Genomic DNA, 23,279 nt, shown 5'->3' with positions numbered 1-23,279 from the left:
GACTCCTTTACCCCCAGCTAACAAAATGATTCCCTGGCCCAGAGGTGGGGAGGAGAATCTGCGGGAAAGAAATGAGAACACAGATCTATTTGAGTCCTTAGAGAGAGGCCCCGTGCTGCCCCTCTGGGCTGAGCCCCCCAACGCAACCCCAGTGAAGAGCAGGATGGGGGTACATGCTGGCCATCTGCTTATGTTGAGTTTCTGCTTATGCTGAAATAGGAACCAAGCTGACTTAAAAGAAAGAATTGAGGGCTTTTATTGTTGTTGTTTTTTAATCTTGAAGTGTTTTATTGAATTCAGTCAGAAGTATATGGGTTTTCTTTCTTTCTTTCTTTCTTTCTTTCTTTCTTTCTTTCTTTCCTCCTTTCTTTTCTTTTCTTTCTTTCTTCCCTCCTTTCTTTCTTTCCTCCTTTCTTTCTTTCCTCCCTCCTTTCTTTTCTTTCTTTCTTTCTTTCTTCCCTCCTTTCTTTCTTTTCTTTCTTTCTTTCCTCCCTTCTTTCTTTCCTCCCTCCTTTCTTTCTTTCCTCCCTCCTTTCTTTTCTTTCTTTCTTTCTTCCCTCCTTTTTTCTTCCCTCCTTTTTTCTTTCTTTCTTTCTTTCTTTCTTTCTTTCTTTCTTTCTTTCTTTCCTCCCTTCTTTCTTTCTTTCTTTTCTCCCTTCTTTCTTTCTTTCCTCCCTTCTTTCTTTCCTTCCTCATTTCTTTCTTTCTTTCTTTCCTCCCTCTTTTCTTTTCTTTCTTTCTTTCTTTCTTTCTTTCTTTCTTCCCTCCTTTCTTTCTTTCTTTCCTCCTTTCTTTCTTTCTTTCCTCCCTCCTTTCTTTCTTTCCTCCCTCCTTTCTTTCTTTCTTCCTTTCTTTCTTTCTTTCTTTCTTTCTTTCTTTCTTTCTTTCCTCCCTTCTTTCTTTCCTCCCTCCTTTCTTTCTTTCTTTCCTCCCTCCTTTCTTTTCTTTCTTTCTTTCTTCCCTCCTTTCCTTCTTTCTTTCTTCCCTCCTTTCTTTCTTTCTTTCTTTCTTTCTTTCTTTCTTTCTTTCCTTCTTTCTTTCTTTCTTTCTTTCTTTCTTTCTTTCTTATCATAAGATTAACATAGAAATGAGTAGAAAGTTAATTCTATGATATTGTTTCGGGGCCAGCTTTCCAAATTTAGCAACTCAATAAAAATCCATAATTCTCATTTTATCAAGTGACTTGACCAACAAGTGAAGAATACATCACTCCAGTCGTGGACTTGAGGTCCAGGGTCCTCGCCTGGGACCTCGCTGAGGTAAAGAGCCATTTGAGTCTAGACAGACTCTTGCTGCTGGAGCTGGAGCGTGGCAGCTGGCTGTCAGGCAAGAGCATCCTGTCTGGCCAAGAGCGTGCCGTTCTGACACATGTCCTGACAACATACTTCTGAAGAAGGTGGCGCGGCCATGTTGCCAGCTCCCCGCCATGACCACGGAACACACTGACGAGCCTGGCAGAGAGAGGCTGAGGAAGAGTTTCTGTTGCAGCAAGGCTTTTACAATGTCGTCTTGGGGTGACAGACCGTGTTACCAACCTGCTGACACGGGAAAGTGGGGCCAGGCCGGGCCATCTGTGCAGGGACTGGGGGTTTCACAAAGCACCCCTGCCTCTGCTCTGTGACAGCTGTCAGCACCTGCAGAGCCTGCCTCTCTGAGGGACCCAACACCCACACCTGTCGGGCTGCCCCTCTCCTGCTGGGGAAGTGGCTCAAGGCTGCCATCCGCTCGTTGGGGGGGGGGGGGGAGGGGGGAGGGGGCAACCATCATGGCGTCTTCATCCTTGGCCACAGATGCTGCATGACTGTGCCCAGTTTCCTGGGCTGTACCCTCCAAACGTTATTCTTAAATCTGTGTGAAATGTATGTGCACATTGGAAATCGGCTAGACAAGGGATGGATGATTACTGTCTGGGGAGTAATTAGATGCCCTTTGTAGCCTCCCCCAAGCCCACTCCCTCCCCAGAGGGAGCCGTGTTGGCACTGCTGCATGGCAGGCAGTAAAGCATCGTGGTGAGAACTGCCTAGGTTCAGGTCCTGCTGCCATACTAACGGTGTGGCCTTGGGCGAGTGACCTCAGCTCTTTGGGCCTCAGTTTCCGCATCTGTAAAAGAGGGATATTAATAAGGTCCCCCTCCTGAACTCGAAAACTCAGCGAGATGGCATATGCATATGGCTGAGCAGTTTCTGACAGAGTAACCGCTCTCTCACTGCTATCCCTTATCCTTCCAGGCCTTTCCTTGGGCATTCAGCCATGCTGTTTTGTTCAGCTTCTTTCCGAGCTGTCCCCTTATGCTTCTGCATCTTAGACCACTGACCCCACCCCACCCCCAACCCCCGTTGGCCCACCTGGGCTAATGCTAAGCCTCAGCACGACTCCAGATTTATGGAAATGTATCTTCTGTGTCTGTGAACTCCCTCCCCCACCTTTCGGTGACCCTGGGGCCACTCTCCGGGTTGCCTCTCTTATCCTGTTATTCTAGAACACACACCCTCAGACACTGACGCAAGCAAGCCTAAGTTCTCTCCCCTCCCTCCGGGCCTCAGCCTTCTCATTTGTTAAATGAAACCAAGGGACTCATTTTATTCGCTCTTTAATTTATCCACCAAATACTTTTGAGCACTCACGTACGTGGCACACAATAGTACAGTGGCCAACAAGACACCCGTGGTCCCTGCCCTCATGCAGCTCACAGTCTAGTGTATGAGGTCACCTCCCAGTCCTCTTCCGCTCTGACCGGCCCCAGGGAGTCACACGATGAACACAGGTGTAATGACGCCATGAGGGGGCACACGCGTGGCCCTTCTGCGCTACAGGAAAGCAGCCCTCGCGGTCTCCCTACAGTTTCCAGAAAACAAATCACTCACCGATTCTCAGTATGCACACACAACCGACGTGCCAACGCGTCCCCCAGGGAACAGCAGATGTGCCCAAAATACACCGCCCCAGGAAAGCGCAGATCATAGCCTCTGTTCCCACCACAGGAAACACCCAAGTCACACATTCCTCTTCAGGGTACATCAAAAGCGTGTCAACCACCCACCTCTACAGCCCACGGAAACCCGTACACAGACAGCTCGGAGATGGGGGGAGAAAGAGGAGGAGCCTCTAAGGTGGGGAACAGGCGGCAGCCAGGGCGCCACTCTTCCTGACAGGAGGGAGGGAATAATCCAGAAGACCTTTGCCCAAGTTGGACTGGTCCAAAAATGGATTTGACAGTGTCTGAACCCAACTCGGTAGCAAGTGACAGGAGCCATTCAGAAAAAGTTCCTATACTGAGTTGGAGATGGGAGCGCGTGGCTTCAGAGGTCTTTTAAATTTTTTTAAGTTTATTTATTTTTGACGGAGAGAGAAAGAGAGCATAAGCTGGGAAGGGGCAGAGAGAGAAGGAGACACAGAATCCGAAGCAGGCTCCAGACTCCGAGCTGTCAGCACAGAGCCTGACCCGGGCTTGAACTCTCGAACCCTGAGATCATCACCTGGGCCGAAGTCAGACGCTCAACCCACTGAGCCACCCAGGTGCCCCCCCAGAGATCTTTTAATATTAATCATTGCTTGTATTTACCACGCCCGAGTTACATGCAAGCTGTGTACTAAGCACTTCTATATAATTTAAGTGATATAATACTCACCGATGACCTTCCCACTCTAGAGATGAGCAAACTGAGACAGGTGTCATGCCCTTAACTTGTTCAAGGTCACACAGCCGGCAGGCAGCAGGGCTAGAATAGAAACTCAGCCTTCCTGACTCCAGCGTCCACACCCTTAACCTCTGTGCCTCAATGCAAGGATCCTACGTCTCTGTGGCCTTACCCCAGGAAACGGGATCAGGGCTGCAGGCCCTGATTCAACCCCCAAATCAAATTCAAGGATCCTGTTGTAAAGTGCCAGATACTCTTCTATACAGACCCCACCCTAAGCTTTCAGGCAACTGCTTTCTACCCGTGAAATGCCTGGATCCACAGTCAGAGCTCCTCCTCCGTATTTAGGAAATACCTGTGAACACACCCCGGGTACTCTGGGCCCTAATGAGGCTGTGGGGAGCAGACGTGTGACAGCTCCTGCCATCGGTTATTTTCCTGGGCCCAGGGCGGTTGCAAGCTCATTTCTGAACCGGTTGATTCCCTGCTCGATGTTGCACCATTCACCCAGAAGCTCCACTGTTTTTATCACACTTCCAGCCAGTGATTCACAGTTGTACTGTCTCCAAGTCAGTTTCGTCGCTCTTTTCATTATGCCCCAGGATAGCATAGGTGCTCCTGCCTTTTAAAGACTATTTTAAAGACGACTCAATTAAAATGTAGGAACGTTGTTATCTACAAGGTCAGGCAACCCTCAGAGGAGGAAGGCAAATTGTGCAGGTACCGCATCAGTAAGGAGAACATAACTTAGGTCCCGGTGTTTGGGAGAGGGCAATCACGCCATCATCTGCTTTTGAAAGAGACTCATCTAATGACAGACAACGCGGTCTAGTTTAAAAGTCGAGACCAGTTCAGGGAGAGAAAGGGGGTGGAGGGGGGGGGGAGGGAGAAGGAAGCACAGAAAAGGACACACTGAGCCAGACCCAGCTTTTAATTGGAGGGAATCTTGCAGATCATTTTGTCCAAGCCCCTCATTGATTGCAGAGGGAGGATTTGTCCAAGATGGTAGAACCAGGTAAGAACAGGGAGGGAATTGGAACCCAGGCCATCCATGCACTATCTATGAGAGAGAAGCACCTAAGATTTAAAAAAAAAAAAAAAAAAAGGATGGCCAGAGGGAGGGAGGGAAAGCCTGATGAACTAATTGGATGCTCAGCTTGTTTCCTGCTCAGTTCAACTCACTGTCTCCTTTAAACTTGCCAGGAGGCCGGCCACCCCTCCCCTCCCGAGGTGCTGTTGTGCTCCAACACTTTTAAATTATCTTTGTCACATTTGGGGAGAGCTTCACGTGCAAACTTCATCGCGGAATTAAGTTGTATTTCCCCATCGCGCTTAAAGATTTGCTATGGATGTGAAAGACGACTTCATTTTTCAGAACCTTCAATTTTCATCTTGAAGGCATTGACCAGCTGATTTTCTGTCTTAAAAAATCACTCTGACAGCCTTTTGCCAGTTGACTTTTTTTGCCCTTGTTCTTGGAAAAATTAAGATTGTTCAGTCTCGCGGTGCCTAAAACATTGTGACTTAAAAAAAAAAAGTATTTATTTCATTGCTCAGAAGATTTTGTTTCCAGATCAAATTCAGGATGGGTGAATGTGTGTGTGTCATTGGCTCCTGTTGCAAACTGCTTTTAAGTACAACTTTAAAACTCTTCAAGGGTGAAAAGGAATAATTTAAGTCTGAGGCGGTATTCCTGAACTAATTGGTACGTGTTATTTTTATATAAATAAGATTCAACTAGATTTAATTTCTTTCCTACCCCCCTCCCCCACCCCATCCTCATTGCCTGGTGTCTGTTTGTGGATCTATAAAGCTGTAATGTCCAATAATGGTGCCGCTAGCCACATGTGGCTATTTAAATGTAAATTTGTATTAATTAAAAAGAAATAAAATTAAAAATTCAATACCTCCGTCATGGTAGCCACATTTCAAGTGCCCAACAGCCACATATGGCTAGTAGTTATTACATTGGACGATGTAAATGCAGAACAGTTCCATACCCAGAAATCTACTGGACAACACTGCTTACGGACTAGGAAGGGAGAATGCCTCTCCTAGGTGCCCTTTATTGGCCAAATAACATTAAACAGAAGCCAGAGATTCCCTGCGCGCATTTGAGAAACAAATCACATGATCCATATGTCTAAACCGGTAACTTCATGGATTATTCCACCAGTGAGCAGAGTTAATGTCCTTTGAGGCTCATGGTCGCTGTAAAATGTTGCTCCCAGGGATAGGCAGTTCAAAAATTCAGGTAAAAGTCAATTTGGAATTCAAGGGACATTTGCCCGTAAGACAAATGTTTTAAGTCACATGACTGATTTTGTAGTACTTTCTGAGATGAAAATTAGTGGAAATGATACCCAGCAGAAAATCAACAATAAAATTTTAATGTGGTTTTTTTTTTTTTTGGAGGGGTGTAGATTGGTGGGAAGAAATGACCCCTCCATACACACCTACGTGCACAGAATCAGGTTAGATTACGTTGTGGATGTAATCAGCCGAGGATGCTTTCCGGGCAGGAGCAGATATGGCATATGTCAGCATAGCCTCCTTGACCCCTAGAGTTCCTGTTGGCACTATCTAGATAAGGAAAGATCTTCACACATCTCGAAGATCAATCTTGCTACACCGCTGCCCTTTTATAATCACAGTTTATTTACATCAGCAATCTGGAAGAACTCACACCCGCGATGCCTGCATTTCTATTTATGGGATTATTTACAAACATCAGACATTTGTAGGTTTCCAGCCTGTCAGCCTCACCAAAGCGGCACCCTTATCCTGAGGGAAGCAGCAGGGTTAGGGCGGGGGGAGCCCATCAGTAACTCTGCCCCCCCCCCCGAAAACCCATTTTCTCAATCCGTCCCCTCACTCTGATTTTACGCCTTTTTATCTGAGTGGTTCAAAGACTGAGTTTTGACTGACGACCATGATCACAAATAAATTTCCCTAGAAAATCAAATCGGGGAAAATCTAATTGATCTTGGAAGTTGGTTCTTGAGCAGGAAGGCAGGTTAAATTAGAAGAGGTAGATGAAAATCAGTACAGAGCATTTGGAGGGACTTTGGGATACTTTTGAGACCTCTCATCCCTATTGGTGATGATTATCCTGTTGGTACTTACTTGATTTTCAGACTCATAGATTTGTTTCCCTCAACAATGGTGGATCACTTCAGTGCTCAAGTAAATAGAATCTACGTGGCTTTTTTCCCCCACAGATTGGTGGGAGAGGGGAGAGTGGGATATTTTCCAGGGATGGTGAACAAGAATCAGAGAAAGAAGAAAAGGAAACAGGATGAATGCATATGGACATTCTGGGGGTGGGAAAGGATTGCTCTGAGCTGTGGGGAGGATGTGATGATCATGGTACCGGTGAACATTTGTGGAGCACTTCATGTGCTTTTTGAAATGCTTTACATGTATTAACCGGTTTAATGAGTTAATTAATGATTAGTTAACTAACTCACTTAACTTTTGTCTTAAGTTTAAGACGGGAAACAAGTTGGATAAGGAGCATGAACTTGAGAAAAAGATTGGGAAAAGGATATTCTCCTGCCTCAGATGGCAAACCTGTCCGAGGCAACACTTTCAGGGCTCAGCAACCAGCTTTTTGCCCTAAGGTGCACCGGGAGTTCAGGGTACCTGTAAGTGAACGATAATTGAAAGTCCCACTTTCCTGTTTCTTATCTTCAAAAGGAGGAAGCAGATGACATCAGTTACAAAGATCATCTTTGAGAATCTGGAGAAAGCTGTGGGATAATGTACCTAACACCAAATTTTATATTTAATTAGAAATACTAGACCCCAGGTGCCTCCATCAGGATATGCTGCAGTAACAAGGCAATGACAGCAAAATTCCTCCTTGCTCACAATAGATGTTCATCCTGGGTTAGCCTTGGAGCTCTGCTCCATGACTCCCCAGTCAGGAACCCAAGCTGATGCATCCTGCACACCATCTGGGGTTTCACTGGTTGCTGGGCTATGGAAAAGGCACCAACTGGCTCATAGGGCTTCCAATTGAAAGTGACACACACACTTCCCATTCACATTTCATTGCCAAGCAAGACAGCACGGGCCACCCTTCATGTGCCTAGAATAAAAGATTCAAATTTCAGCCAACAGCCATTAACAACTACGGCCCTAGGTCAGGAAGCCCTGAATCAAGTGATCTCTAAGTCCCTTTTCAGTGCAAGGTTTGCGTGACTTACAATACGCTTGTTCAAATTGTAGGCAATAAATCGATATGTCTCAATGATAGACATCAATTCCCCTCCAATCAGGTGGTCATCTTCATAGCCAGGACAAGAGTGAGCCTCCTCCTAATAGGATATGAGCAAAAGAGTTTAGACTGTTGCTTCAAGTTTGAGAATCGAGGAATTCTCTCCCAGTCCCCCTAGGGGCTTTCTACAAGAGAGATTTGACTCCTCATTGGCAAAGCTATGTCAACAGTGTATAAATAATGAGTGGACCAGAGAGCTGTCAATATCCCTTCCAAGCCTGAATGAAGCAGGTGCTTAGAATAAACAAACAAAATTATTCTAATCAGATGACCAGATTTTAGAATGGTTAAGCAAAGTATATCTCAGGGACGGGAGATCTAGAAAAGTGGCCATGAGAACGTCTGAGCAAGAGAACAATAGACCCAGAGGCTAGCAGAGCTCTGCAGTATTGTTAAATGCCCAGCCTCCAGGGACTTCAGCCCCTTCGTCCTCTCTGCCAGATCCTTTTCTTCATTAGATACTTCTGATGTTTTCTCAATGTTACGGAAACTGCTCTCAAAGGCAGCCTTAAGAGGCGTCCCCTCATCAACCTCCTTCCAAACTACAGTGCCTCCCCTTTATGCCTTTTTGTTACACAAAGTCTGTGCTACCACTGGCTACCCTCATTTTACAGATGTCAAAACAAGAGGCCCAGTGAGAGGGTGTCACTTGCTTAACTCAAAGGCCGATTGGAGGCAGGGTCAGTCACCCATTTCTTTGAGACCCGTGTCAATTGCAGGACCCAAATTCTCTTTGAGAAGTTCAGGGCCTGGTTTTGATCCAGAAATCGCCAAAGAAATGATATTTCTTGAAGTACTCTACTTCCTCTTTTACTTTTTTTTTTTTTTCCACGAATTTGGCCACTATTATTGCGAGGAAAGGTTATGCTCACTCTCAAGTCTCTGCCTGCTTAAGGAGATTTATGGACTCACGTCTCAATGCCACTCACCTTCTCATGATGCCCGAGCTTGGCAGGTGCAGCCCTGATGATGTATTGAAGGTACTCAGCTAATTACTTCCCTTTCTGCTTTTTCTCCCAGTTAGGATTAGGACAGTGTCTTCTAGCAGAGTTTTTAAAGAGCAAGGGCCTTCTGGATGGTGATCTCTTTGTTTCTTTCTACAGTTCCTTATCAGCAGAATCCTTACAATCCCCGAGGCAGCTCCAATGTCATCCAGTGCTACCGATGTGGAGACACCTGCAAAGGGGAAGTGGTTCGTGTCCACAATAACCACTTCCACATCAGATGCTTCACCTGTCAAGGTAGGAGACCCAGACTCCCAACCCCCTTGTCAGATTGCAGGCCCTGGGGTCACCCCCAGGACATGCCACAGGGGCGGGCAGAGCGAACACAGGCTGCTGAGATACCTATACGGGCCCAAAGAAACTTTCCTTGCGCCTGTTATGAGAACTCTCCCATAGGCAGCGTGGAGTGAAGAGGAGACAGAAGAGTCGGGACGTTGGGGAGAGAGGGAAGCTGGTGACCTCAGAGTGGTAGCGCTGACCCGGAAGGAAAAAGGCAATCCCGCAAGCTTAACTTACAGATCTGGAAAGAATCCTGTCTTGTGTCTATAAATCAATCTGAGAGTGAATGAAAGAGTAAGCAGTCCTGGCTGAAAGTCAGCATGGCGCTGAGTCGAGCACCTGTTCTGTAACAATGTGGCAATCCTCAAAGGTTAAGTTTAACAGAGGAGAAGGTCCATTATGACTTCACTAAGGTCTGTAGTTTGGGGGCAGACGGATGTTGGGTTACCTCTGAACCCTTAGGAGCCATCAGTTCCTAAAGAAGCAGGATAACCAGCAGCAGGAAGGAAGAAAAACTCTGCTGACAGAGCCCAGAGACGCATCTGGCCCAAGCAGGGCAACACTCCCTTCCCCATCGTCCCTGACAGATGCCTCCCCAGCCTCCACTTCTTGAACCCCTCATCCAGGCTTCCTGTTCCACAGCGCAGCCAATCTGAGGTTGGACGGCCCTGTGGGTTATAAAATGTTCGGCCCCAAAGAGTTAACGTGGCACCTGTTGGTTCTAGATCCGCCCTTATGAAGTCCGATGAGCGCTTCACGTTTGCCTTACAACCGTGACTGCTATTCACATGCTTGTAGCAGCTAGGGCTCCCCGTGCCTGATTATAGATCCTTAAATTGATCCTATGGACCCTTAAATTCCAACTTGTATCATCATCGTGGAGTCTTCCTCCTTGGTCCATTCCGGTTTGTCAGTATCATTCTGAAAACATAGCGCCCAGGACAGACCACGGCTCTCAAGGTCCGCCAGCTACAGCAAGGGCAACATTTATTTCTGTGAATATAACTGATGTCGAATTGACCTCCTGAGGAGCCACTTCACACCATTGACATAGACTGAATTTGAGGCCAAATGAAACCTCGGATCTTTTCGTTTTAGTAACTGCTTCCAACCTCAGTCTCGTGTGTCTGAGATTGACTTCCCCTGCCATCGAGAAAAACTCTGGATCTCTTCCTCGGGATCTAACTACACGCCGCACTGAGCAAATAAACTCAGCGAATAAACATACTCACATGCCCTAATTTTTTGTACGGAAGCATACATGGAGTATATTTTAATTGATGTGGTTTAAATTCTATAGTGTGAATTGGCAAACCCCTTTAGTGCAAGCTGACCTGCAAAAGTGTCTTGGTGAGTGACCGTTGTTACATCCCCTAGAAACCGAGGCAGGACAGAGGGTGCAGACAATAAAATTGTTCTCGGGAGGTTTGAGCTAGCACGGTGCAGTTGTATTCTTAAGCAAGTATATTAGTTACCTTTTGCTTACACCAAAACTTACCAGTGTAAAATAATTTTTTATTTAGCTCGTGATTCGCTGGGTTGGCGGGGCAGTTCTTCTAGTCTGCGCTGGCCCTCCGTATCTCCGCTCGCCTCATGATATCGGTGGGTCAGCTGGCAGTGGTTGACAGGCTGTTGAGCTAGGTGCCTGCATACGGCTTCTCGTCCTCCAGCAGCCTGGCCTGGACTCCTCTGCATGGTGGTCTCAGAGTTCCAAGGACAGGAGAGCAAGCTTCAATAAGCGAGACCCGTTTGAGCCTCGGCATGCGTCCTGCTTGCTAATGTCCCATTGGCCAAAACGAGTCAAATGGCCAACCCAGATTCAAGATTGCAGGGAGATAAGCTTTGCCTTTTGTGGGAGGATTTGCAGATGTCAAGAGCATGAAGGCAGAGGAAGGAAGAATTTGGCCATTTTGACAATGCACCACAGGGCGGTTATGGAATCTCCTTTCATGGAGATTTTAAAGAAAAAAATAGATTTACTTTTCTGACTGTTTTCAATGTCAGCTTGCTTAGAAGTGAAACAAATGAGAGGATTTTTGTTTCCAGCAGTAACCAGTTATAGAGACTAGTTACCCTAAATAGCCTCATTTGAAAAAGTTAAAATCTCTATGAATTTTTCTTACAACTCTTTTACCGTGCCCTACTGTGCTGACATGAAAGGAAAGAACCTGCAGAGGTGAAAAACAAAAATAAAAGCAGAAGTCCTGGTGTGACTTCCAAAGCCATATTTAATCCCCTAAACCTCGGAGACCTTGAGCTCTTGCCTTGATGGCTATATGGATCATGGACAGGTAGAGGTTAGAGCCTGGTCTGAGTAGAAATCTAATAGGAGACCTCTCAGTAAAGCTGAGATTTTCCCCTATGAAAATCTTACTCTCATTGTATGGATGGATGAGAAATAAAGTGGAGAAGGAGACAGCAACAAAACTTGTCTGTACCAACTTTGGCACTGGGTAGAGAATAAAGCTTTTATCAAAATGTCTGTCCATAATCCACCTTTAACATGAATTCATGTTCTATATTCATGCTATATATTTGGCATAAATTTTTAAAAAGTGTAACGTCATTTAAATTCTTTTTTAATTTTTTTAATGTTTGTTTTTGAGAGAGAGAGAGACACACACAAGCATGGGAAGGGCAGAGAGAAAGAGAGAGAGAGAGAGGGAGACACAGAATCTGAAACTGGCTCCAGGCTCCGAGCTGTCAGCACAGAGCCTGATGCGGGGCTTGAACTCGGGAACAGCAAGATCATGACCTGAGCTGAAGTCAAAGGCTTAACCGACTGAGCCACCCAGGCACTCCCAGAATTTAAAAGAAAGTGATCCTACATTTGGTAAATGGCAGAAGCAAATGATAGTCCTCTTTGGAGGAACTCAGCTTTACTCCAGACCTCAAAAAACTCCCTCAGATAACATTATTAGCAAAATGAGTAACTCATTCCAATCATAATGGCATAACTACCAGCAAAAGCAATGTAAAGAAGAATCAGGACCTTAAAGACTTCATAAATTGGTATTTTCTGACATTATATTGACTAGATTCAAATACATTTAAGTAGGGGAGAAGGGCCATAAAAAATGAGCAAGAAGAAACACATTGTAACAAATAGCACAACATATTTAAAAAAAGACACAAAACTTCAAAATAAAAATATGTAATATTTGAAATTAGAAAGTCAATGTATGGATTATATAGCAGGTTAGGTGTTGCTGGAGAGAATTTAATAAGCTGTAAGATTTAGCCAAGAAAAAGGTATATCCATATAGCCCAGAAATATAAGAAGGTAGTAAAAATAAAAGAGAAGTTCATACACGGAGAAAATAGTGAAGAGGTTTGACATACATCCAATCAGAGCTCTAGAGGTATGTAACAGAACACATGAGCGGGAAGACAGTATTTGGAGACATGACAGCTCTGAAGTTTCTAGAACTGTTCAAAGATACAAATCCTTGGATCCAGAAACTTAAGAAATCCCGCTAGAAAAATAGAAAATACTTACATCATCAGAATGAACTGCAGATTACCAAAGGCAGAAGACGATCTTAAAAACATCCAAGAGAAGAAATAGATCATCTGCACATGAATGGTAAGCAGACTGACAGCTGGCATGTTAGCAACAAGGAAACCAGAGAACAGTGAAATAATACCTGTCTGTACTGAAAGAAATAACTATAAATGTAGAATTAGGTATTCAGCCAAAGTATCTTTCAAGAACAAAGGCAAACCCATAACCAACGTCATACTTAATGGTGAAAGACTGCTTGCCTGCCTGTAAAATCAAAAGTAGGAACAGGATGTTTGCTCTCACTACTCCCATTCAGCATTGTACTGTAGGTTCATATTGGGTCAGTTATACAAGAAAGTGAAATGAAAGACATCCAGATTGAAAAAGAAAAGGTAAGATTATTTCTCTATGCACGTGGCATGATCTTAATATATGCACCAAAAAACTATTGGAAATAAATAAGTTCAGCAAGGTTGCAGGGTGAAAGATCAGTATACCAAAATCAATTCTTTGTCTATACACTTGCAATGGACAGTCTGAAAATGAAATTGAGAAAGCAATGCCAGTGACAATCGTATCAAAAATAAAATATGTAGGAATAAATTTAACAAAAGTACAAAATTTATACTCTGACAGTTATAAAATATTTAAAAAGATCTAAATAAATGAAATCTCGTGTTCATGGATCTGAGGTCTTGATATTGTTAAGATGGCAGTGTTCTTCAGATTGATCTATAGATTTGATGCTATCTTAGCTTACTTAGTATTTATCCCCAACAAAATACCATAGATTGAGTGGCTTAACCAACACAAGTTTATTGTCTCACTGTTCCAGAGGCTGGAAGTCCAATATCAAGGTGCCAACATGTTGGGTTGTGGTCAGAGCTCCCTTCTTGGACTGCAGACAGCCATCTTCTTACTGTGTCCTCACATGTCAGAAAAAGAGAAGGAAAGCTTGCTGGTGTCTCTTCTACTAACAACACTAATCTCATAATGAGGGTCCCACCCTCATGATCTCACCTAAACCTAATTATCTCCTCAATACCCCTACCCACTGGGAGTTAGGGCTTCAAAAGATAAATTTGGGGGAGGACACTATTCAATTCATAACAAATGCAGTCCCCATAGAAATCCCGGCTGGCTTCTTTAAAGAAATTGACAAGCTGATTGTAAAATTAATATGGAACCGTAGGGGATGTAGAATAGCCAAAGCAAGCCTAAAAAAGAAGAACAAAGCTGGACGACTCAAACTTCCCACTTGTAAAACTTACCACAAAGCAACAAAAAACAAGACATTGTGGTATTAGCACATGGATAGACATATAGATCAATAGAACTGAGAGAGCAGAAATAAGCCATGAGATTTAAGGTCAACTGATTTTCAACAAGGCTATCAGGACAATTCTATAGGGAAAGAACAGTCTGCAACAAATGATGGTAGGAAAACTGGATACACATATGCAAAAAAAAAAAAAAAATGAAGATAGACCCCCCTCCTCACACCATACACAAAAATTAGCCCAAAATAAGTCAAAAACCTATAGGTAAGAGCTAAGACTATAAAACCCTTAGGAGAAAATATAAGAGTAAGTCTTTGCAACCCTGAGTTAGGCAAAGACTTCTTGGCTGTGATGATGAGTTCGATGTCATCAAAACAGATGAGTTAGAGGTCATCAAAATTAAACACTTTTGTGCTTCAAAATATACCATCAACCATGTAAAAAGTCAGCCCGCTAAATGGGAGAGGAAATTTGTGAATCTTACATCTGGTAGAGGACTTGTATCTAAACTATATAAGGGATTCTTACAACTTACTAAGAAAAAGACAAATAATCTAAGTTCAAGATGGGCGAAGGATCCGAATACAGGTTTCTCCAAAGAAGTTCTATAAACGTCCAATAAACTCATGGGAAAATGCTCAATGTCATTAGTCATCTGAGAAATGCACATCAAAGCACAAGGAGACACACATCACACCCACTAGGATGGCCATATTCAAAAAGACAGATAATACAAGCGTTGGCAAGAATGCGGAGAAATCAGAACCCTCATCCATTGCTGGCGGGAATGCAAAATGTGTAGCTGCTGTGGAAAAGTCTTGCGGTTTCTCTAGGGGTTTAATGTAGAGTTACTATATGACTTAACAAGGTCAAATTCAGAAGATATATGCTAGAGAGAAATATATGCCCACACAAAGACTTGTGCATGAAAGTTCATAGCAGTATTATTCACAAAGTCAAAAATTGGAAACAATTCAAATATCCAGCAACCAATGAATGGGTAAATAAAACGTAGTGCAGTATCATTCAGCAATACGAAGGAATGAAATACTGATACATACTCCTACGTGGATGAACCTTGAAAACACAGATGGCCCAGAAACATGTAATAAGATTCTTGGGGCACCTGGGTGACTCAGTCAGTCAAGCGTCTGACCCTTGATTTCAGCTCAGGTCATAACCTCACGGTTCATGAGTTCGAGCCCTGCATCGGACTCTGCGCTGACAGGGAGGAGCCTGCTCCGGATTTTCTCTCTCCCCTCCCTCTCTGCCCCTCCCCGTCACTCATTCTCTCTCTTCTCTAAATAAATACATAAAATTTTTTAAAAAAGCATAAGATTCCCAGTTTGGTTAATAATCAGGGAGAGGAAATTTAAAATCACAATAAGATGTCATTTTGTAGCTACCATGTTGACTACCCATTATCAGCTTTCAGTGACGATATCCATCGGTGGAAACTGCTGGTGGGAATGTAAATGGGAAAAACTCTTTGGAAAACAGTAAGGCATCACCTTGCAAATACAGGAATTTTCAAAGCAACATTTCAAAACAAAACAAAACTGCAAGGAGCTCAAATGTTCTTCAACAGTAAAGTAGATCAATTATGATGTGGACAATGGGATACAGCACAGCCGTGAGAATGAAAACTGCAGTTACGTGCATGGATGTGGATGAATCTCAAAAACATAATCCTCCAAGTATGACGCAAGTACAGAAGAATAAATGCCGTATGGTTCCATCAATGTAAAGTTCCAAAAAGGCAGAACTAAATAACGCGTTATTTGTGGATACATCAGAGGTGGTAAAAGTGGAAAGAAAAGCAAGGGGAGGACAAACGCACAAATTAGGGACCACATGGGAAGGGGATGCTTCTAGGAGGTGCAAACGGTCTTCCAACGCACTGGTAGTGTTCTATTTCATAACGTGGTAGCGGCTACCTGGGAGTGTATTTTATTCTTCTCCTTTACACCGTACGTTGGGGCGCCTGGGCGGCTCAGTCGGTTGAGCGTCCGACTTGGGCTCAGGTCATGATCTTGTGGTCCGTGAGTTCGAGCCCAGTGTCGGGCTCTGTGATGACAGGTTGGAGCCTGCTTTGCATTCTGTGTCTCCCTCTCTCTCTGCCCCTCCCCCTCTCATGCTCTCTCTCTCTCTCTCTCTCTCTCTCTCTCTCTCTGTCAAAAATAAATAAACACTAGCAAAATAATAATAATTAAAAAAATAAACTGTACGTGGATATTGACTGTCTTCTGTATATATAATATATTTCACAATTTAAATATTTAAATGTTAAATAGATAGCCCTCGGTGGCCCTGCTAATAACACTTTGGTTTTGAAATTCTGTAAAACTCAGTCTCATTTGAAAAGTTGAAAATCAGTGGAATCATATGACAGAATCCTGGGCTCTCGGATCTGGGGTGTGTTCTCAGTTACCGCATAGCCCCTTCATTTCACAAATGAAGCAACGGAACCCAGAGAGGTGGGGTAACTTTTTCAAAGCCACACAGCTCCTGAGCGGTAGAACAGAAATACGGACGAAGGTCCAGTGACCCACAGAGCAGTACAAACGTGCTGTGACTGTATGCCAGGCCTCTTTCTAGGCATTATATTTATAGTGGACGTTCGTTCCGGATTTTCTCAAAGCAGTGCCAAGTTTTCATATCCTGTCCCACTGTCAAACCAAATGATCTGCTTTTTTTTTTTTTAAATAGTAGACTTTTTGATTTTTTTGATTCACAGAATAACGACTGCCCCAGGTGTGTTCATTCCACATCAGTTCCATACTGCAGACCCTCTCCAAGGCCTTTCCTGTTATTTGAATGTTGGGCTCTGTTCAACCTCAGATGCATCTGTCGGTGCTGTCCAACTTGTCTTCCGTCCCCGCGTTCCCCACTGGATTTCCAGGAACCCCCCTGAGATCCTTATCAACCTTTATGTCCTTTCTATCAAAAACTTCCTCCTTCAGCTCCTTGGGGGAAATAGAGGAACTGATTGTTCCAAGTTTTCTGATGGCCTCCTGGTTTTGTCCACTGGGAGAGGTGGCTGTGAGGGTGGAGCTGGCTGGGGAAACAAAGGAGAGAAAAGAAGGAAAAAACAGGAACTGATTCCCATGAGGTCCTAGGCCATGAACTAACTAATTCCACAGCCATGAAGTCAATTGATCCACCACCTGCACACCCCAGAATGGCCTGTACTCTGGCCTCGCCTGCTCTCGAGGCATTGTTTGATGTGATGAATTTTCACCAAGCCCCGGTGGCAGGTGAACCCTCCCCCCACCAACCCCCACCACTCCCTCCAGCCTCTCTGCAGGCGTGGTCTCCAGAGGCTCTACCTCGCACTGAGTTTAAAATGTTTTGGCACCTGGTAAGCCCTTGAGGAAGTTCTCCTTCTAGACTCACAGCCTGTCAGTCAGTGTCAGAAGAAAAGCTCGGGTCCCTTTTTAATCCGGCTTCTTCATTTTGCATCCATGTGAACAGAGACCAAGTTCATGGTCACCCACAGAGTTAGTGGCGGTGACAAAACCAGAGCCCAGATGGTCCAGCTCCCAGACCAGCTACATCTCCCGCTGTGCGGCTCTGTCGCCCTAATGCTGGGACATCTGGGGCTGTCCTCCTCCTCACTCATCCTGGCCCTGGAAGCCTGCAAGGTGAACAAACACTTGCGAAATAGTTCTGCCACGCGCCCGGAAGTCCCTCCTGTCTTTAACCTGGCTTCTCTTGCAATGCAACTTCCCCTGTTAACGAGGAGGTCGTGTTTGCTGGGGTAGTATCACCCAGACCAGGCCAGGTCCTCACGATTACAGGCTCAGAATTCCGTCTCCTTGGTTTCCACACCGCTGACCGTGCTTGAGAAAGCTCATTCGTGGTAACCAAGTCCACAGGAAACCTATGTATAAAATCAGAGTGCCTGTTTATTAATGGAAGCAAGAGCTGTGATTCTCCGTTGTACTAGTTCTCATTCCCCTGACCAGCTGCGTCTCTCCCAAAGGCCAACTGCATAGAAAGCCAAACTCTCAGACGATCACTCTGAACACTCAGAGCAAGGGGGGTGGTCGTAGGGTGCGAATGGACTCCCTAATGGCCTTCCTTTGATTGCTGGCCAGCCCCTTCCTGGCTGGCCACCCTTGCTTTATAGCTGGATCAATACACTCGGCAGTTCTGGTGGCCCTGAGAGCCATTCGATCTCCTGGAAGAGGCTTTGCCTCTTTCTGCTCTTCTCATTAGGTGTTGATTTCATAACTCAACCCTCAGGGGGAAATCTCCTTTCCCACGTTTCTAAGTCCCTCGGGGGAAGGGAGTCCCACATGGGTTGAGTCGTTCGAGCACCTATAATTATATCCACCTGCTCTGTCTGTTATCGGTCCTACACATCTTCATATTGTCCGCAAGGAAATCCCACAAGACCTTATGAAATCATATTGCCTGTCTATTCAAAAGCTATCAGTGCAATTGGTCACTTTTGCAAATAGGGGATGGGACATCATTATAACCTTCTCTCGTCTTTTGTATATGGTGGAGAGTTTCAAAATAATTTTTTTAACGTTTTAAAAAAAAACTATCCGTGGCTTCTCAATATCCCCCAAAGCCTAAACTTCTTAAGCTAGACTCAGGCCCTCTTCCAACCGTCAATATTTTCCTTTATTACTATTCTCCGTTCCCTAAAGACACTATCCCAACCCCCGCCCCACCACCACACGAATATCACTTGCAACTTCTACTTATGTGCTGTGGCTCATCCTGCCTTCAGAGCTCAGCCCAGCTGCCGCCTCCTCCAAGAAGCCTACCATGATCCCTCCCCAATGACATTGCTCCCTTTTCCTCCCCACTAACAGCACTTGCTGCCTGCACCAGCCCATGGCCTATCGCCCGTGACGTGTGTTCCATAAGGTCGTCTTTTGGCATACATTTAGTAGCTCATTAGTACAGTTCGGGGATCGTGTTTTATCATTCCTGCCCGGGGAACAGACCAACTCGTTATGTGTGTGGTGAGAGCAGGTTATAAACTTCAAATCATCCGTCCCATTGCCATTCTAAGTTGTCGTCACCTAGCACAGACTCCAGCCCGTAGAAAGCGCCCAGAGGAACTTTAACTGAATGATTCTTCTCAAATTCATAATACCACCGGTATGGCATTGCGTGAGCCACGGCAGCCCTAAACTTTCATCCATGTATTGAGAGGGCTGTCCATCAGTGGTCTCAGTCAGGGCGCATCAGAAGCAGCCGTGGAGTATGCTAACAGTCAAACTCCTGCACCTTAGCCCCAGCGAGCCCGATTCAGGCCCAGGCATCTGCACCTAAAGGAGCCGGCCGGGCTCCCGATTCTGACGCAAGTGGTCTTCGGGATATACTTTCAGAAACGCTAGCCCCGTGAGGTCCAATCTGCCACCATTTTCTGGCCACATGACCACGTCAGACACCAGCCTTGTCCCCAGTGAGAACCTCACGCTTGTAGACCTTCCTGGACTCAGCCTGCCCTTGTCTCTCTGTTTATTGCCCCCAGTGTGTGGCTGCGGCCTGGCCCAGTCGGGCTTCTTCTTCAAGAACCAAGAGTACATCTGCACTCAGGACTACCAGCAACTCTACGGCACCCGCTGCGACAGCTGCCGGGACTTCATCACCGGGGAGGTCATCTCTGCCCTGGGCCGCACCTACCACCCCAAGTGCTTCGTGTGCAGCTTGTGCAGGTGAGCAGGTGGCCGGCAGAGGGCAGGACCCTCTGCCCGAGCGCCCTGGCAGTTCTGGGGCTCCCAGGGCTGTATGCCGAACACTCGGATTTTTAAGATCTCACGGGTGGAACGATCTGACAGGCCAGTGGTTTGCAAACCCCCTTTTTTTTTCAGTTTTTTTTTTAATGCTTATTTATTTTTGAGACAGAGAGAGACAGAGCATGAGCAGGGGAGGGGCAGAGAGAGAGAGGGAGACACAGAATCTGAAGCAGGCTCCGGGCTCCGAGCTGTCAGCACAGAGCCCGATGCGGGGCTCGAACTCATGGACCGTGAGATCATGACCTGAGCCGAGGTCGGACGCTCAACCGACTGAGCCACCCAGGTGCCCCTAGTTTGCAAACCTTTTAGCAGCTGAATCCAATCTGTCAAATATGATCTAATACAAAACACTAGATGTCCGGCGGTCAAGACAAGAGTAAGGATCCAGGCCTCCACACTCAGCCTCCCACTTCCCATCAGAAGTCCTCAAAGGAGCTGCTGACTACCCTGGCCTCTCCACAACCCATTTTGGAAACCAGGCACCTGGGCCAGCTCCCACACCTTCAGCCACATGTGGTTCAGAGATACCCGTTTGTAGCCTTCCTCTGTGACCCTGGAAAGTGATCCGACCTCTGTGAGCCTCAGCTTCTTCATCAGTAAAATGGGCCTCAAAACCACCCCAAACTCAGTGGGTTTTCCTGAAGATATAAATGAGTTGGTGCTTGCAGAGACCACAGCTCAGGACATAATTGGGTCTCCTTTTGCTATCCTTGTCATCATCGTATAATAAGCACCTAGCCTCTCAGGCTACCTGGTAGATGATGGAAACCTCCCCCCCACCCCATGCCCTGAATCCCCAGTCACTTGTTAACTTAGCAGATGTACATTAAGGGTCCATTGTATGCCAAGCACCACATTAAGGAGATGAGAAACCTAAAGGAAACCTCAGCCCTGCCCACAAATACATTAAAATTTAATGGACTGCTCTGATTAAGTCATAAGTAGAAACAGGGTTTGGAAGAAATATATGCATTTTTTAATTAGGAAGGGAATTTATAGATTAATTATTCTCCCCATGAAATAACTACCTGTTGGTTACCAGCTAGAGTTCCCAACTGAGACTAATGACACAGCGTATAAGCAAATAAAATCACCCAGTGGAATTCATTCATTCAGTCGTCCATCTCTTAAAACCTGGGCTCTGGGGCCCAGACTCCCAGCCCCATTGGAGGTTAGCACAGTAGGGTCCATACGGTATAAAGTGAAGTTTCTGTCGGGCCCCATACGGATATAGTGCCTCGTCCTTTGCCACAAGTCAGTGCCTGGGCCAAGATGAGAACACAGCTCCCCCACGTCACCCCAGCGTTCCTTCCCTTGTCCCACGTTGCTCACGCAAGGGCGGTGGAGCCACTGGAAGCCTGTGTCCGGGGCTGTGCCCAAAGCCTGTGTCCCAGACTCTGTGCGCAAGCGCAGCTGAACAATGGGGTTAATGCTGCCAGGGACTCTGTGCACAATTTATATTTGGTTAGGGAGGCAGGACGTGTACAAGTTGGAGACCTTTGAACTCTGGAACCCAAACAGCACAAACGCGGAGGAGAGGAAGAGGGCATCTGGGCGCTTCTCAACCTCCTGGGTAGTGAAAGGAAGAGATCTGGGTGAATCGAGGAGTTGGATGGCTTCTTCTTGACATAGGGGGATAGGTGAGGTTGGGGTGGAAAAAGTCCTTCCAGGAAGAAGGGACAACTCGAGGAGGAATTGTTAGCCAGTTCGTTTACAGATGAGAAGTGTAAGCTCAACTAAGTGTCATGATTTGCCCAGTGTTAAAGTCATGTAAATGGCCCCAGTGGGCCTCCAGTTCTGGTCCTGGCCCCAACTGAGCGGTTCAGTCAGCCTGGTGCTGCGAACAGCCCTTGAATTTACCTGGTATAACGTAAGGCAGGCTGTGTGTGGTACCGAGCTGTGAGCCCATGCGCTGTCAGCTCACCAATAGACGTGGAATCCCTCCAGAGGAGAGGTGTTGAATTTCTCTTTCATGTCCCTTGCAGGAAGCCTTTCCCCATTGGAGACAAGGTGACCTTCAGCGGGAAGGAATGCGTGTGTCAGACATGCTCCCAGTCCATGACCAGCAGTAGGCCCATCAAGATCCGCGGACCGAGCCGTGAGTCCTCCCCCGGGGCACCTCCCTGTCCGCCGGCCGTGAATCCTAGGGCTCCCTGTCCCGGCTCCGTCACCGGCTCCTGCGGTCCCGGAGGGAAGTGGGGGAGGTTTCCACCCTGGAGGACTCCTGAAGCGTGACCCAGTTGGCACCCTGCCCGGACTCACAAGCTTCCTTAAGCAGAAATGCAGGGAAAACAGGCTGCTGATGCTAAACCATGACAGCCTGTATCATGTTTGGCCACTTGGGTGGGGCTCTTCTGGGATGAGCCGGGCTCCTGATCTCCTCCCTCCTCTGGACCCACATTCCCCGGGGGTACCTTAACAGGGCTGATGAAGCTACCAGGGGTTCTCAATTTTCACAAACTCTACTAAAAAGTATACACAGACACGTCTTTAAGGGGAGAAATATGGGAGCGAACCACCAGGGCTGTGCTAGTGTCTCTTAGGGAGTGTCCAGGGGACCACTGCGTCAGCTTCACTGCGCGACTAGTAAACATGCAGATTTTTAGGCCCGCTTCGGGCTTCTAAGAAGGGAACCCAGAAATCTGCAGCCTTAATAAGCTTCCTGGGCGAGGTGCTTGCTGCTCCTAAGACTGAGAACCACCGTTCGAGATGAGGAGCATCGGCCACACCAGAGCAAATGTTGTGTCTCGTCCCCAAACCATAGGTCTGGGGGGAAACTGAGGTTCAAGAGTGTACCTTGGAACACTCATTCAAATGTGTGGAGCACCCATCCCACCCAAGTATGTCTAGCGGTAAGATGTCTGAATCACGGTTCCCACACGCCCTTGTCAGGCTGCTGATGGCAGGTGCCCACACACACACGGGCCTGGCCCCAGGGTCTACGGTAAGCCACGCTAGGCTCCGGTGTTCTTACGTTACATGACGCTCCCCCTGGCCTCCCCAGCAGAATCAATGAAAACCCATTAGCCTCCTGTGCGGCATCACCGTGTGGGTGCGGGCAACGACAGAGTCAGCATGACGGGGCTGCTTCCCCCTGCGGAGGTGAGCACGAAACCACCGAGTCGGCAGGCCTCAGCCCCTAGGGGTTCCATGAGAGATTGCCCGGTGCCGTGTGCTGGGGAGAAAGACGATGGGAAGGCTCCCTCCCTCGCCCTTCCTTCCCCTAGACCTAATCGGATCTGCTCACAGACTATGCAGAGAGCACTTCCTTCAGTGTCCCCGGTGACGTTCATGAACAGTTCGCTGGTCTGAGTAGGTTTCCATCTCAAGGTGGCTGAGCACACATGCTGCTGTCTTTTATAATTCCTTGAAAGCATCGTGAAGAATGACAGCAAGGCTGGGAGTGCTGGGGTGCAGGACCACGGCCCTGTGATGGATGCTGCAGAGGTGCCCAGAGACCAGCAGACCACGTGTCAGGCCGTAGAGAGAGGCAGGCTGGAGCCAGCAGCTGCCAACCCTCTGTGTGAAG

General features: G+C 46.4%; 1 protein-coding gene across 8 annotated transcripts in view; it reads left to right on the top strand.

Moving 5' to 3' along the window:
* ABLIM3 (actin binding LIM protein family member 3) overlaps window positions 1–23,279 on the top strand; it is a 109,286-nt gene that overhangs the window by 29,528 nt on the left and 56,479 nt on the right. For all 8 annotated transcript variants that reach the window (XR_008289275.1, XR_008289278.1, XR_008289281.1 and 5 more), the window contains 3 exons: window positions 9,024–9,161; window positions 19,486–19,669; window positions 21,736–21,848. Coding sequence is in view for 1 of the 8 variants with exons in the window: in XM_027076827.2 (XP_026932628.1) it covers window positions 9,024–9,161; window positions 19,486–19,669; window positions 21,736–21,848 (435 nt within the window). In the remaining 7 variants the exon portion in view is untranslated. The remainder of the gene's footprint in view (window positions 1–9,023; window positions 9,162–19,485; window positions 19,670–21,735; window positions 21,849–23,279) is intronic.

This window comes from Acinonyx jubatus, chromosome A1, assembly GCF_027475565.1.
Source record: "Acinonyx jubatus isolate Ajub_Pintada_27869175 chromosome A1, VMU_Ajub_asm_v1.0, whole genome shotgun sequence".
Classification (NCBI taxonomy): Eukaryota; Metazoa; Chordata; class Mammalia; order Carnivora; family Felidae; genus Acinonyx; species Acinonyx jubatus.
This window is presented reverse-complemented; position numbering and strand designations above follow the sequence as displayed.